This window comes from Lagopus muta, chromosome 1 (genome assembly GCF_023343835.1).
Source record: "Lagopus muta isolate bLagMut1 chromosome 1, bLagMut1 primary, whole genome shotgun sequence".
NCBI lineage: Eukaryota > Metazoa > Chordata > Aves > Galliformes > Phasianidae > Lagopus > Lagopus muta.
The window spans coordinates 114,716,679-114,734,142 of record NC_064433.1 but is presented as its reverse complement, the minus strand read 5'-3'; the positions used below and the strand labels follow the sequence as shown (position 1 = coordinate 114,734,142).

General features: G+C 35.5%; 1 protein-coding gene across 7 annotated transcripts in view; it reads left to right on the top strand.

Moving 5' to 3' along the window:
* The window catches only part of GK (glycerol kinase), a 36,925-nt gene extending 20,093 nt beyond the window's left edge, over positions 1-16,832 (top strand). For 2 of the 7 annotated variants that reach the window (XM_048929721.1, XM_048929717.1), the window contains 8 exons: positions 598-676; positions 2,562-2,658; positions 4,368-4,452; positions 7,282-7,402; positions 8,483-8,626; positions 9,599-9,679; positions 11,183-11,269; positions 13,174-16,832. In XM_048929721.1, the coding sequence (XP_048785678.1) occupies positions 598-676; positions 2,562-2,658; positions 4,368-4,452; positions 7,282-7,402; positions 8,483-8,626; positions 9,599-9,679; positions 11,183-11,269; positions 13,174-13,214 (735 nt within the window). In that variant the 3' untranslated portion in view covers positions 13,215-16,832. The remainder of the gene's footprint in view (positions 1-597; positions 677-2,561; positions 2,659-4,367; positions 4,453-7,281; positions 7,403-8,482; positions 8,627-9,598; positions 9,680-11,182; positions 11,270-13,173) is intronic. The other 5 variants (XM_048929718.1, XM_048929744.1, XM_048929726.1 and 2 more) reach the window with 5 other exon arrangements.
* Positions 16,833-17,464: the final 632 nt, after the last annotated feature.

Sequence of the window (17,464 nt, the reverse complement as noted above, 5' to 3'; positions counted from 1 at the left end):
GTGACTTTTATTTCCACACGCTCACATTTGCTTATGCACGTTTTTCTTCATCATCATCTTTAATGATATTGTCTGAAAAAAAGTCTTCAACAGAAGATACTGTGTTCTTTCTACTCCTACATTCGTACTCGAATAATCTTATGGCTAAGACACTTTCTAGAGTGGAAAATAGGGATTCAAGCTCTTGTTTTAATCAAACCCATATGTTTTAACTGTAAGAGCTAGCTGTTTAGAAAACACCTGTTGTCTTTTAGCAATGGCTTACAGTGAGAATATAATGCTGTTCCCATTTCACTTGAAGCTTAGTTTAGTAGACTTGAGACTGTCTTGTATAGAAGCCCAAATGAGTTTTTACTGTGAAATGGGGGGCATGCAATTTTATCTTTGATAAGATGGAACTATTCAGGGACATTTATTGAGCCAACAGAGGAATTTTGCTGTCAAATGAAAGAGACTAAATTTTCTGTCTCTCTGGCTGTTTCTATTTAATTAGTTTTGTCCCTAAATTAGAGGAGCCCAGAAGATTGCTTAGGAAGTTAGGCAACTCCTCTCCATGGAAAAATTGCATGTAATTGTAGTGATCTTGTTTTTTTTCAGGGATCTGTTGCAATAGCTGGTGCCGTTGTTCGTTGGCTGAGGGACAATCTAGGTATTGTTAAAACTTCACAGGAAGTTGGTGAGTGTTTGCAATTTGGAGCTGTTAATTTCAAGTGTTCTTTTTAACTTGCTTGATGAGTTGTTGAGTTCTGATGGCTGTGTTACTATGGAATGAAAGCTCAAAATATTCAAGTAAAGAATAGCTGGAAGATGCATACATACATTATGCTGCGCAGCCCGCTTATTGATAATTTTCACTGATATGTCGTGCAGCATATCACTAACATCATTGAAAACCTTTGTCGACTTTCCCTAGCAAGCAGATTCTCAGTAAGATGCTGAACTTGCAATATTAGTGCAGTATTCAGTTTTACAGAGCCAAGAGTATATGTCTCTGTTACAAAATCCAAAGTAAGATCCTGAACCAAGAAACATATTTTTTGCTGTAATAAACATGACAGTCTGAAGCCCTAAATTTGCAACAATTGATGCAGAAGTATTCATGTCCATTGAAGTAGAAATCTTTGCAAAGTTGACTCTAAGGAATTGTGCATAATCATAGAATCAAGGAACCTTTAAGATCATTTAGTTCCAGCCCTCCTGCCATGGGCAGGGACACTTCCCATTAGACCAATTTACTGAAAGCCCCAATCAATCCTAGAGCAGATACCCATAATGGCTGCCTGTTTTGGCTATAATTCCTTCAGAATTTGTGTTGCTAATTTTTTCTGTTTGAGCTGAACTGAAATAAACTGGTGTGTAACAGAGAAACTATGAACCCACCAAACCTTGAAAAAGGAGAAAACATCAAAAATATGCATTATGAGTTTCAAAGTGACTGATACAATGAGATTTATGATTGAAAAGCAATTCATTAAATTTTTTAATAATTTGATATATTTTTGAAAAGTGGGAAAAAAACAAAATTCAGATTGGACTTAAAACTAAGCAGAAATGTAAAACAATCTGCTTTTCTATGAGAAACACTCACTCTCACCTGTATTTGTATACAGAAGAATACAAGCTACTGTCACTAGAATTAGCCACCTGTTGAAACACAGTACCTGTTGGCTTCGTAAGTTTCATTAGACCACTGAAAGGTCAGGGATTCAAGAACTTTGATCTTGTCCTTGTTGTTAGAATCTTGTGGGACTCTGTCATCGTTTCCTGTTTCCTTGAAAATGTTCTCCTCCTCCCTTCACTCCTTTAAGTGGATTCTGTGTGAAAGTATCATTCGAAAAGGAATTTCTGACTATATTTCCCTACCTTTCCTCTCTGTTGCTATGGTTTGATCAATGCAAACAAAAGAAATTTTCAAAAGCTGAAAAAGTATACTTTCTTTACTTGTTATAGGAAGGAGCTGTGCACTAACAATACTTCATTTGTCATGCTGAGTGCTTTAATACAACTTCTAAAATTACATATTTTAATATTGGGGAGTTCAGGTATCTGATATTACTACTCAGATAGTAAGAAACTTCACATTTCCTTGTAGTTGGCCGGGTGATTATATACTTAAGATGAGAATTTAGGACTCTAAATCCATTTGAAATTAATGGGAATTTAGTTCTTAACTCTCTTTGGTCTTGATCCAGTTTTACATGCTTGCCTTGACTTAAATGCAAGTGTGACCTTTGAAGGTAGAATTATTTGCAGCATACCCTTTGAAAACTGCAAAGAATCTAGGTCAGAATGTCAAGTAAATCATTTTTGTTTTTGATTTTACATTTACCAGAGCCTCCTATGCCCCATCTTCCGTTCATATTGTTGCAAGTGGACATCATGTTACAGATGAAGAGATGGCCAGTTAGTTGTATTTTCTAATCGTAACAGCTTGATTGCTTTTGTAGCTACCTAACATATTATAAATACTCTCTCTTTAAATAATAATATCTTTGAGTGTCATGTTTAAATGCTGGTGTCGTTGTGAAAAGCTAAGTGAAGACTATTTGTGTGTGCATTAGAAAAACTGGCTGCAGAAGCGGGAACTTCTTATGGCTGCTACTTTGTGCCAGCATTTTCAGGACTGTATGCACCTTACTGGGAACCCAGTGCAAGGGGGTAAGGATCTGAATAAGCATCACATTTGCAGGAAAATTTTAATTATTTTACAAATACTAACACTAGTCCTTTCATGTATGAGAAATTGTTGTTGTTTGGTTTTGGTTTTTTTTTCTTGATTCTCCATAGCATCTTCAAGCAACCACAGTTTTTCCTTCGTATTTAATCTGTTCAAAACAGCAACTGCTACTGATAGAACAACAAGGACTTGCTGACTCAGCCAATCATCCTTCCACCCACCTCTAAAAATTTTAAAGAAGAAGCAGGGGGTGGAGGGTGGAAAACACTTTGACAAGGTTGTGCTTTTTGGAGGACAGTTCACAGAATCACAGAGCAATAGAATATCCTGAGTTGGAAGGGACCAACAAGGGTAGTTTTATCATTCATAAACTAAGACAGAGGAAGTTTAGATATTAGGAGGAAGTTTTCACTCAGAGAATGGTGACGCACTGGAACAGGTTGCCTGAGGAGGTTGTGGATGCCCCATCCCTGGAGGCATTCAAGGCCAGGCTGGATGTGGCTCTGGGCAGCCTGGTCTGCTGGTTGGGGACCCTCCACATAGCAGGGGGTTGAAACTTTATGGTACATGGAAACATTTTATGGAAACATTGTGGTACTTTTCAACCCGGCCATTCTATGATTCTATGATTCATGACATGGAAAGAGCCAGCTTTTTTTACTTCACACATTTCTGGTTCTGTATACCTGCGAACTGTCAGGCAATAAAAGAAGAAAATTAAGAAATTAGTGGTGATTTATTTTTCTGAGCAACAGCATTCCCACAGCTGTTGCATTCACTATATCAAATGATTCAACCTTCTAAATTGTTCCCTATTTCACCTCCCTTTCCTCTTTGATTTATGTCTATTAAACACTCTTCAGTATAATGCCTCCCAATCCCTTTCTTTTGTTAAGACTTCACAGTCTGGTACTAGTTAGATCTACTAGCTGAAGTAGTAACCTTCTGTTTGTTGTTTTCTACTATTGTGAGCTTGTGTGCTATTGCTGAAATCAGAGCATGCCATGAAAGTCACAGAAGCATAATACATATACAATAACTTTCCTAAATTGAAAAAAGAGATCTTTAAGAATATCCAGTTCCCTACACCTGGAAGTCCTGTTCTTAGAAATTAGGTGCTTTTAGTACATAAGGAACAAAAAAGCTCTGACATAGGTATTCTAACAATTTTTCAGATCACAGTCCTTAGCTTCTTAACTATTATAAGCTGATTTTTGAAATGGCAGTAACTAAAAATGTCCTTTAATATCTCAGTTCTTGCATGTATCCAGCACCAAATACACAGCATTGACCCAGCCAGGCTTTTCCTTTAGAACTGAAAGCATGAGAGAATTATTAAGATTTCAGTGACCACTGATATTTTTTTTTAAATAGAAGTTGTCCTAGATCATACATTCCTTAAGAGAAGAACACTTGAATTTGTATGTGTGTGTATGAATATGCATTCTTTATGCATGCACATTGACAATAATTTTGTAAATTATGGCAATGAATTGTATTGACTGAACACTGAAAACAGTTTATTACAGGGATAAGAGAACTCAGATTAAAAAGAAACAAGCTTTTTAACATTAAAAAGCAGTCCTTATATGACAGAACTGAATGAGCTGTGAATTAAAAGGCCTAAGTCTGAAGTATTTTCTGGAAAAGATGTTCTAACTGCTGGTTTTCTTTTTCCTCTGTTCAACAGCATTATCTGTGGCCTTACCCAGTTTACAAACAAAAACCACATTGCCTTTGCTGCACTAGAAGCAGTCTGCTTCCAAACACGAGAGGTAAAAGCAAATTAGTTGTTAAATTCATTGTAAACTAGTATGATAATATTAACTGTAAATCTTCAGAAAAAGGATTAAAAAGGTTTACTGAAAGTCTGGTGCTTCATACCACACTTGTATGCTAATTTACATGATACTTGTGTTGAAGAATTGTTCCTGTGAACTTTGCTACAATGATCTGGTTGGGTGGTACATGATTTTTACGGTTTTTCTCAACACTTAAAATAAGGTGAACACATTTTGTGAATGTCATGAGATGCAGAACAGACAAACTTTAAAATGGCAAGGCAGTGCCAAAACTGAAGTGTAGCATTAGTTCTACATCATAGAAGACTACATTCTATAGCCTGTGCTCTGACAGATATGATTGATGTTACTTTCAGTACACAAGAGCAGCAGACATATCAAGGGAAATCCATATTCACTTCCTGTTCACTACATATCTAATTGTCTTTGCCAACGTTCTGCAAAAACAAAACTAAATCTCACACTCAAAGTTAATCCTCGAACCTAATTAAAAAGCATGATATCAGAATGTTCTAAGCATTAATATATTTTTATCACCATCTACTATCAATTTATGCTCCTTGTGTTCTGTAAAAGTATATGACAAAATGAAAATCATGGACTCTAAGGGGTAGGAGTCAAACCTTAATATGATTTCATGCTTTTAAGATGGTGTTATGTAAACATAATTTGTTTTAAAACAATATCCAGCTAACACTGTGTAAGAGGAAGAAAACAGCCTTCTTATTTCTCTCGTAACAATGAGTAAAGTAAGACATAGTCCTATGGAAAAAGAAAGCCAGAAACTTCAGCAGGGCAGATGTTTTTGAAGCTATGCTAACACCCTTTGAGTCCTCAGAAAGTCATGAAAGGAACTTAGTTTATATCACTTAATTCTGATAGTAGAAGTCAAAGTGTAATTACAGCCAACTGAAGTGATAGCCTAGTTCGTTGTCTGCTCCTCTCTTTCCTTATCCCTCCTCCTATCCATTCCATCTCACGTGACAGCTCAATGAACTTTCCAGCAAAAAATTATCCCTCTTTTGCTGAGCTGTTTTTTTACTGGATTAATGACCTCAGCTGCCTCGCAGAGGACTGTAGCAAATGTCACAACAAGAGACAGCATGTGGCTGGTAGTAGAAGGGAGGGGAATAAAGCTTTCTGGCTGAAGGTGAAGTTAACTCTTTGGACATATTAACACCTAACACTTCACAGATATAGGAGTTCCTTATTAGGTCTCTGGAAGTGCTTATGTTAGTAAATTATGTCATGATGATAGAGATAAAACATACATTTTTCAGAAATATACTCTTAGCTTTGTCTTGTCAGAAACAAGGTTATTCTGTTTTAATTCCCCTTGAAATAGGAGTCACACATTCTTCAGGAAGACTCAAAATTTGTATTCATTTGGTTGGGTTTTTTTGTTTTGTTTTTACTGTACCATCCAGTTTCTTTTCCTTTTTTATCCAGAAAGTGCAATCAGGTGACCCTTTGTGTGATCAGATGATCCTTGTTATGTTTTTTTTCTCTCAGAAAGCATTATAGAAAAAAAGGTAATATTTTCCTTCTAAGAGCTGCGCACGGCTGTCATTAGACACAGTTTACCTGGGTGCCTTGCTCTTAATCTAATCTCACTACAGTAGAGATAGTAACAGCATGATCATGATTTGTTTTGTTCCTTCATCACCTCCTCATTTCTAGCATTCTTTTCATTTTTTAATCTCTACTGAGTGTATCACATTATTCAACGTGGTCTCACTAGTTGATAAAGTTGGAGCCTCCAACAGTACACATAAATCTGAGATTATGAGGCACTGCTGAAGTTCTGAATGGTAGAGAAAAGCAGGTGAAATTCAGTATAGCTGAATGTACAATGGTACACTTGAAGGAAACAAATGGTGAGGAGCATTATTACTTAGTGCTGTCAGCTGCCATGCTGTCATAACCTGTTGTTTATCCTATTTTCCAAGTTATTTGTAATGTACATGTAATGTGCAGGCCTATATATAGTTCCTGCCACAATGAAAACTGACCTTTTACCTTCTTTTTAACTATTAGATATCTTATGTCAATACTTCTGGTTCCTTCTTTCTAGGACTAGATAAAAATCTACTAGATAACTGACTTCTGTATAGTTTTTCATGCTTTACAAACCCACTTGTTTTTCCATATAAATAGATTGACCTTTCACAGTAAAGACTGTATAACTGAGTGCCTTGTGAACTACAGAATAGTAGTAACATGCATTGAAGTTTCTTTTTTTTTGTGGTTTATGTATTTTGCTTTGTCATTTAAAGCTGAGAAAAGCACACTTTTTTTTTTTTTAATCAAATAAATTAAAAATTACAAAGAGAAAGTCATTCTGCAGTAGTTAATGCAGAGTTCATTTCTCAAGAATGATATTCTAACAGTAAAAATGTAAGGCAGCCATTTGATTGAATACTATTACAAGACCATATAAAACTCAATATTCTGCATGTAGATGATTGTAGGATAATGCTGCGGACTTCCTTCCTTGTTAGTTTTAACAAAGTTCATGGTGATCATCAGCTCTTTTTCAAAGTTCTTTTCAGACCATATAAGCAAAAGGCTAATAAATAAGCAAATAAGCAAATCCTACATTAGGATTTCAGTGATAAATTGAATGCACTTGCTGTACATGAAACAAAACTGCATTATTACTATTGTTTTGCCATCTTGATGTATATGGGAAGGAGAATTATCTGCTTAACACTGCAGCAAATGTTGACTTATCAGTATTTTACATTCTGAGAATTTCATGGATTTTTCTGCAATTAAATCTTAACATATATTACTCTTAAGATTTTAGATGCAATGAACAAGGACTGTGGGATACCATTAAGTCAGTTGCAAGTAGATGGAGGAATGACCAATAACAAAGTTCTCATGCAACTCCAGTCAGACATCCTCTGTATTCCAGTAGGTAAGATAAAGTTACGAGTCCTATTTTCTTTTTAAAGCTGAAAGCAGCATTCATTCATAATGGCTGATGAGGGTCATTCAGATTGCTCTTCTCAGTGTGGTGAGTGATGGACTTCTTATTTTTTTTTCTTTTCAGAAATATTTTTAGATCTTATATCAAGTTTTAAGATTCATTCTTCTAGAGCACCTCAGACTCTCGTATCTCGTGTTGTAATGTTATAGCACTATGATAGTATTGAACTCTGAAGTTGTCATACCAAATTCTAACCATCTGACAAATTTTAAATTGATGAAATCGTTAGCTCTGACTGCTGACCTTGAGAATCTTGGACAGAGATCAGTCAGAGCTTTGTACCTTCTCTGCTTTTATGCATGAGCATGTGAGACACTTCAGTGATAGCAAGGTATTGGAAAGTTTTTAAATAGAGATGTTATAGCTTGCCTTTAGTAGTATGTAATGCACAGGGTCCATACTATTAGTGCCTAAATTTAGCAGTTGAAAGGGCATGATCAGTAAGATCAGCTTTTAAGGAGTTCCCTGCATGAAACAGTGAATGGCACAGATTTACAGCCTGGGGGTTGAATGTTCTTCTAGAGTGACAGTGGAAAGCAAACAGGATATTAAGTACTGGCATGTAACATCTTTTAAGATGCCTGTTCTGAATAAAAACACTTGTAATACCAAAACATCTAGACCATGAGAACAAATTGGATAACTTTGCCACTGGTCATTGCTTTAGGGAGGAAAAGAACAACAAAATAATCCTAGTGTTAACAGAAGTATGCTGAAGAAACTGGTGGTAGAGGTCAGAAGCCTTACACATGATATGAAAGTGAGCAATTGCATGATTCAGTGTTGAGGGAAGTTGTGATACGAGGTATTTCAACAAGTTGGAAGATTCATAGTTGAAACTAACTTAATAATCATGTCAATGGCAGTAAAATGATGTTTGCAGTTGGTAAACGTAAGGGAAGCTAATATAGCAGTTATAGAAAATATAGATACATATGAAGTCTTTAGTTCTGATGTCATCTGACTTTCATTAAAAAACATCATGGCCTTCTCTCTGATTCACTTTAGTGAAGCCATCAATGCCTGAAACAACAGCTCTAGGAGCTGCTATGGCAGCAGGAGCTGCAGAAGGAGTTGGAATTTGGAGTCTGAATCCTGGAGATTTGACAGCAGTGACGTGTGAACGATTTGAACCACAGATCAACCCAGAGGGTAAAACCTTTGAATATACTCTAAGAATCTGTAAACTGTTTTATGTTCAACAGATCAGGTTATTCATTGTTGCATTCTGACATACCCATATAAAAAGCTATATGTAAATATCCTTACAAATGTTAACGATCACGTGCTGGTTCGATTATTTAGGGTTGACTAGTAGAGCATTCGACTGGTAGGACTGGGAAAAGGTTAAAACAATACATCCCCACAGGGTTGAGCTGTTTTGGTTTTTTCTTTTTAGTTTTTTAAAGAAGTTCAGTACCTGGCACTTAGTTAGTTAGTGGCTTTTGACTTTCAGGAAGGAAATCAAAGAAATCTTGAAGGTTTTTTTTTATGGAGAAGAATGTCTCCTAAAGCTCTTGTGAATGTGTTTTCACAGATTTGGAAAGGACAGAGTACCTGTGGGAGACTCCTATTTTGTCTTTAAAAAGCCTACTCTGATCATTATTTTAGCTAACTTTTTCATCATTCGTAAGTGCTTATAGAAGCAAAAAGAGCATACTTGACATAATTAATCCATGTGCAAGATAAACACATTTTGTCTTTCCAATTATTTTTTAACTTCTTGTGCAGAATTTTGTCCTACCATTTTGACTATAATTACTTCTAGGATTCCTACTTCAAGACAGTATTTTCAATGCTGAAGGGATTCTGCATGGATAACATTTGCTTCATTTTGTCTTACTTGAACATCTTCTAATTGTTGAACATTCAGAAAAGTGTTTTTGAAATTTATTTCTCCTTACTGTACATTACTATGATTTTTCTTTTTCTGGTTGTTGTAAGGCTTATTATTTTTTTTTTAATGTAATGCATTCAAAATAATATTTTATAATACTTATTTGAGGCAAAAAAATTGTATTATGGAAAAGGATGAAAAGCTAGTAGTATAATCCTTGAAGCTTAAATACCTAAATTTGAATTCATAGGCACTAACAGATTTTTCTGTTTATTTTTGAATTTCAGAAAGTGAATATCGCTATGCCAGATGGAAGAAAGCTGTGATGAAATCTATGGACTGGGAAACATCTGAAGCTCCTTCAAATGGTAAAATAAACATTATTGCAGATCAAATATTATTAATTAGTCAGCTAGCCTAGTTAATTAATCTTGAGTTTGGTGACTTTTTCCATTCCTACCATCCATCAATTTTTCCAGTTATTTGAAAATTATCACTTAAAAACACTTTGGAAACAAATCAGGAATATAGGTCTTCCTCTTGAAGTGATGATACAAGCAATATTTTGCAGGCTTCTAGAATCAGAGGGCATTAAATCAGACTAACTGTAGGTTTCAGAATAGTGATGGTTTACGAGAGAAAAAAAATTCTTATGTAAAAGAAGAGAGAATGCAGGAATCTTGTGAACTTTCTTCTACTCATGTTGCAAAAGAGAAAAGTTTCATCCAGTAATTTTTCTTGCTGTATCTTTCCTTTATCATTTGCTGCATATAAAGGAGGTACTGATAACACCACAACCTGCTTGACCCACAAGAACTAAGAGTAGGAAGTTATCATAAAGTGAAGAATTGCAAACATAGGACATTACAAATGCTTTTGAGTGAATAAAAAGATCTTTCTTTTGAAGTAGAGAGATTTTCCGTCTGTTAGATTTCAATTAAATAAAACTCGCAGTCTTCTATGATCTCTGATTTGAATTTATATTTAAGCTCTAATTCAGGTTAAGTTTTCAGGCCTGAATCATCCTACTGCACAGAATTTGTGGGCTTTGACTTGCATTTCATTTCATTTCATTTCATTTCATTTCATTTCACTTTTTTTGGAGTTACTACTCAAATTAAGAGATTTAAGTAAAGAATCTACAAAATGTAACCCAGCCACCAAAACCCACACTTGCAGCCTAAGTTTTTTACATTATTGTTGAAGGCTAAAGCTAAATATTTCCTTTTAAAATTTTGTGCATAAATTTAGGTATTTTGTTTGACATCAGGGTTATAGAAACAATTCCCTGTAGGCTGTTTGGAAGGGAAATAGGTAACAGCATGACTAAGAAGATTCACTTCAGTACTGTGTAGTATGATTTAGTCACCTTATATCTAGATTCTCTGTTACATTTCCCAAAGTCTCAAGTGCTCGATATGTATCTTACCTATATATCTTTATTTTCTTTTGAAGTTTAGAAAATCTGCCTAGCAGAAAATTAAATTAGTTCTTCAGCTAATTAGAAAAGGATTATGTTTATCAGCACATAACCTCAGTCATTATTTGTGTCAACACTGGGGCAAAAAGAGTCATTTTTCTTAGATCTTTGTTTTCTGCCTGCTAGAAGCATGTAAGATTGAATAATACTGGAAATGGGCTCAACCTAGATAGTTCTGTTGGTGGAATTTGGATTTTACCTCCTGTTGAGAGCCTGTTTTGAATTATTGTGGGGGGTTATGCATGAACTTTTTAAATTTTTCTACAAATGTCACTGCTATTGTTACTTTTTGCTGTTCATATGATTTTTTAACACATATATTGCAATTTATATATATATATTTCTCTTTTGATTTGCTTGACTGGAAACACCTTCCTCTGGATGACATCAGGTGACACTAGTATCTTCTGTAGTCTGCCTTTGGGTTTTTTTATTATGAGTAGCATGATAATGTTAATCGGAGCAAAGTTCGTCTCAGGTTAGTTACTATTTGAACTAGATCACTTAAAAAGCTATCTACACTAGTTTAAGTGTTGGGTTTTGGTTTTTTGGGCTTTTTTTTTTTCCCCACTGTTTATTTTCAGCAAAAATGACTGATGCTTTTTTGTTGTTCATGCACACAAATGTTTAAGGGTGTTAATTAGTCATATAGTGCCTAAGGGAACAAAGTGAATGCCATCTTGAATTCGTCTTTATGTGCCATGGAATTCATAGTTGTTGGATGCATTTTAATCCTAATGCTATCACTTCCCTTTGTTTAGCTATGCAGACTGTATACAGTTTATAAAAAGGATATAGCTTGGAGCAACCTAGCAGAATTTTGCATTATCTGCATTGCAGTATGCACTGCAGTTAGAAGTAGGTTCCATCCTTTGTCTTGCATTTCTTCTCATAACCTTTTTAATTATTCTGAGGCTCTGGTCCAAGTAAAGGGAAGACTTCTATTCTTGGAACCTATCTTCATGTAACCCTTTGTTTTTCTGCTGTCCTTGGAATTATTGCATGGTTAGAAACCTTCATCTACTTAATCTTTAGAATGTTCTTTTAGTGCTTTACTCTGGTGGATAAATGAATTGATTAGGTATGAAGAGAAGAAACCCCAGTAAAGTGGGGTTGAAACCTACAAAAACTGTGTAGAGGGACTGTGTGTGCATATGCAATGAAGATGCATCTTCAACCTATTAATATACTTACTTAAAAGAAAGTTCTTAATATGGATGATGGTACTTATGCCAGAAATGAAACACTGCATTAAGATACTCATTTGGTAAGAGAAAGAAGTTTATATGGTGATGTCATTTGTTCTTTGTTGTTCTGTTTCAGAATGTCTTTTCAAGGAAAATACTTTACAGTACAACCACTGGTTCTAGGTGGTTGTTTAGGGGGTGGTTATTTAGTTTTCTTTATTTTGTTTTCTGGGGAGATGGGATATTTATTAAACAGGCTGTTGAGGACTCTAGCATGCTGATGTTATGATGTGTTTGTCTCCGTTTCTACTCAACTCAGCCTGAATTAGTCACTCAGTTGTAATTTACCTTGCATGGAAGAGACTGTCTGAGCTCATAGGAGAACTAAAATAAAACTAAACAAATGCTAAGTAAAAATCAAACTGAATAAATGGTTTGACATTGATTTACTAATGTGGAATGTATCTTGTGAATGAGAACAGTCTTGATTACGAAATATAACATAAAACCAACTGTGATAAGTGGGTAAATTTTTAACAAGCTGAACTAAGCAACTTGAGCATTAATTCTAGGTGAGGATCCTAGAATTGACATGGGGATGCTTGAATTAATATGAAGATCAATATTAAATGGGCAAATAGGCAACTGAAATTCTTGATTTACTGCTTTTTAAAATCAACTAATCAGTAATCTGCATATGTATCTAAACTTACACTGTGGGATCTCAAAGAAGCAGATTTTTTCTTCTCCCTAAGCTTGTCTGTGCCTTTCAGACCCACAAGTGGAAAACATCTCATCAAATAGTGGCCTTCAGAACCTTTTTTACCCTTGTTTTCAAACAGTATCTACTGAGTATTTTGTTTTATTTTCACATGGTAAGCTTGAGACAGGAGAAGTTGCAAGAAATTTCCAGCTCTTGTGTTTTTTTTCCAAAAAATGGCACTATCTAAATAGGAACAGCATTAGTGATGATACCTACAAGTAGTTTTGCTCAGCTTTGTAGTTAGGGTAGAACATGGTACCTTACGTTTGTGTTGCTGACTGAAGCAAGGCTGCGTCCCCCTGAGACATTTTCTATGGTAAATACCTTTTTGCTTTTAAATGCCAGAACTAGCTGACCAGAATTTCCTTCTAACTTCAGTACTGTGACTCCATTAATTAACTTGTTACATTTTATCTCTTAACAAAACAATAGAACTGCAACACAGTCATCAGTATAATAAGTTTGAGGATTGAATCTACTGAGGATTGAATTCATCCTTCATGTGCTGAAACAGCAGTAAGTCTTGCATGGCAATAGTGCTGTTGTTGAACATGCCTCTGTAGGTCAGAGCCATGCTTTTACAGCTGCTGAAATGTGAAGCAGAAATCTGCTGGGGCAGAATAGAGAACACTAACGTGGCAAAAAACTGTTTAGAGATCTCCTGAACTAACTGCTTTTTCACGCAGCACTTGATGGCTGAATACGAAGAACAATACTGCATTTCATAATTTCATCAAAATTGGGTCAATTATTGCGCTTTATTTTATAACCTTCATTCTTTTCCCCCAGTACAGAAGGGGACAATATATTGCTTCATTTAACTACTAAAGCAAGTTGTATGCAGCACCTGGGGTCCTTAAGATTCGCTTAAGTGTGTTGGATCTGGACACCTGAGAGATTTCAGCATGTGCTATAGCTGGTTTTTTGTTGTTGTATTTGTTCTGTTTTGTTTTGTTTTGATTTGTTTTGTGAGAGGTGAAGGTTAACTGAAAGTGACAATTTTTGTTAGACTCAAATTTAAAGAAAAGCATTTGTAGGCTTTTAAGTGGGCATATCTCAAATGAGGTCTAAAACCAAAAGATTGGCTGTGAGTGGCATCTTATGCTACATCTGGATTATGAAGTTCTTATTCTCACAGAATGCTGATAGTACTACCATATTTTTGCTGCTTAAACATTCCTTTGTTGTTGATTTGTTTTTTTAAGAATTATTTTTCTTGAGTTGTGATAGCTACTGCTGCATTGTGTACTAATTTACATACAGGCATCACAATGAAGTTATACAAGTTAGTTGCAGTATTTCCCACATTTCTGAAAGTTAAGCTCATTTTCAGAAAAAAATAAACATAGTATATTTTGATTCTTCTACTTGTTAAAAGTTTACCCGTCTTTATTAGTGTTTTTTTCCTCTCATACACACAAAGAACTAGCTTATATTTGCAGAATTCAATTTATAATTGACTTAATTGAAAACAAAAGATGGCTATACCGAGTTCTTCCTATAGCTCAGCTGTGTTATAGTGTGTTAAAAACAATTCAGAGTATTGTAATATTACTAATTTCTATGTTACTAATGGATGTTCTTTCTTATTTAAGGTACAGATAAATGAGACTGCTTAATGGACTCTCTGGATGCAGCTGAATTGTTTATTTGTTTGTTTCATTTTGTTTCCTTGTCTGAAGAGATTCCACTACCAGTGTGATGATACTACTTGTGTGACTAAATTCATTCATGAATATATCTGTTGTCAGTCCTTGAGCAACCTCTAAGTGGTACATTGAAACTTAAGTCTTTAGCCCATCACTTCTCTGCTCCCTTCCCAATCAACTCCAACTGCACTGGAGGCCTTTGTGTGGACTATCTCACATCACCCTTTCAAATTTCACAAGCCCTAGCATTGTTTGAGAAAGTTGGTATAAAAAACCCTGCAACTTGATAGGTAATATTTCAAATGTTTAGCTAAAATTTTCAGAGTTTTGGTACTTTATACAACAAACTGCAAAAAGTGAATGGTGCACTATAGGACTTTGTAAAGGTCTTACTGTTCTTCCAGCTGCTGTGAATTATCTATCATCTATCTGTGGTTGCCAAAGATGTTTTGTTTTAGTTGCCTCTGTTCTGAAACACCCTCAACGGTAGAAGTTCTTCGAGCACTAGCTCAAAATGTATTGACAACAAGAAACATTGCCACTGGTTTGGCAATGAAAAGGTTACTGATATGACAAACAGAGCACTATTGAATTGATCAATCAGAAAGTTTGAAAGTTTGGTTTGGCTTCTGGGAATTGTAGTCAAGTTGCCTATTATAAGTGTTTAAGACACTAAGTCCTGCAACTGTACATTTAAAGAAGTAGGAGTAAGTAGATGTTTTGGTTAAGGTCATGCTTGTTGTTCTCAGCCTTTTGTGTTTGGTCTGAAAGACAAACATTTGCCTGAAAGACAAATCTGAAATACAGCACACTATTCACAGGACAGATCTTTAGTTCTCAGTAACTGATAACTCTTAAAACTACTCTGTACAATATGCTTTTCTTGACCAATACTGTATATATTCTGTTGTCCAATTTAAGGGTATTTTTAGTGATTATTTGTTAAACTTTCGAAAGTTGAAGCTAACGTAGTTTTCCTTAAAGAGGGTCCACTCCAAATTAAATATCAGTGATTAGTTGTTGTTCTCATTTAGTATATCTCAGGGACCAATATCTCCCTCTCATATTCCATGTCTGTGGTTTTAACAGCAAATTGTCACAAAATTTGCAGAGACAACCCAAAACCCTGGCTTTGGGATAGTAAACACTTGGCACCTGAAACTGGCCTTTGGAGTTTGCAGGCAGCAGGAGCGAAAAATGAGTTGCGTCCACTTGGAAAACTTTAAATCCTCCTCAGGTAAAGGAGCGAGGCAATAATCTTCAGCTTTCGTGTCTGTACCAACAGCATGATAAATGCCAGCCTTATTGGATAGGCCAGAGAAAAAGCGTTCTTGTGTAGTGTCAACTGGATTGGTTTAGAATGAGAGCAAAGTTCAATGTGGGAACAACGTGGAGAATTTCAAAACAGAGATCTGTTTCAATGCACTAGGAGTTAAAGGGAGTGTATAAGTGTGTGTGTATGTGTTCTTAGGAATTTTTGTCTTTGAAAAAATGCTCTTTAAAAAGTTTTTCTTCAGTAAATTACAACTAGGAGCTTAGCTTTAAAAAAAATGTTAAGTATGTGTGTGTCTGAAGCAATGGATTGCACAGAATTTTAGGTCTGTACAATATATTTAATATCAAATGCATATTAATTGCCTTTTTGTTATCAAGTGCAATGACCTTTGAAAATGTGATTTTTAATTCAGTTAGAGGAGGAACATTTTTCCTCCTCTGGTTGCATTGGGTTTTTGTGCACAGGTGAAAATATAATACCAACATTCAAATCCCTCATCTTTTGTAAGTACTCAAATGTGAGGTGTAGAAACTGAAACTTCTGGGTTTTCCAGTTTGTGCTGGGGAGGTGAAGAAAGAGTGGACAGTGGACATGAATCCATAGGAAAGTCGTTATACTTACCTTTCTCTGAGCTGTCACTGATTCGGTCTTGCACCAAAGAACAGGAATAAAAGCAACCTTTGGAGCACACAGGGTGAGGACAAAACACGTTTCAAACACTGGACTTCTGAGTATGACTTCTTGCCAAAAACACTGAACGTGGCAATGATTAATACTGAAGTATTGCCTTTGCCAGTGATGTCTCTGGCAGGGAGAAAGATGGCACATAATAAGTAGAAGGAGGATTTTTTGCTGCTTTTCTGATGTATCCTTTACTGGGAAACATAATTCCTATTACTTTTTCACTGAGTAAATATCATAATTTTATTTTCAATTGCTGTTGCAAATATTTTTTAAGAATTTCACACCGCTGTTAACTTTCTACCTACAGTTGAATTATATTGTAAATTGTGTGTTGGGGGTTTGGGGAGCAAACTGTTGAAAGTTAGCTTTTTGTGAAGCTGTGATTTATTTTTTTCTATAAATTGCCAGATTTATAAATTCTTACTTGAGAAATGCATTTACTTGGTATTAAAATACCATGAATAAATTGTTCTGAACTGTCAGTTTATTCTTGCACGTTATCTTTAAGAAACATTTTCACTAATGTTTATTGCGTAAGACACTACTGTATGCTGAGGCATATTAAAGAAAGCCCCTCTTTAAGTATCACAGGCACATGCCTTAGTTTGCTCAAATATACAGTTAGGACACATCTTTTAGTGCATTCTGCTTTCAGTAGTCTATTCAGTGTCAAGGGTTGGATTAGGACTGACTCGCAGTTCAGGGAAAAGCAAGAAGATGCAAGGAGAACAGCAAAAAGGAGCACAGACCTGACACAGGTAGGCACCAGTGGTCTCAAATAACATCAATGACCACTAGGCCAAACGGCCCATCATCTAATAGTTTTCTCTGGTGACTGCTACAAATAAATCCACTATTAGCCAGAGTGGAAGGGTGTTCATGATTTAGAAACCACTGCTGGCTACGCTATCTCAAATCATGCAGCATTTCTCTTAAGAAAGAAGTGTGAAGGAATGCGTGTATGTGAAGGGAGCATTTATGGAGCATGCCTGCCAGTTTCTTCTTTCTGTCTCTGTAGCTCCCAGTTGTATCCTACACATCTGCTGGTGCTTAATTATGCCAAGGATATGCCCTTCATCCATAGTCTTTACATAGTGTCCATGTGTCAACATCA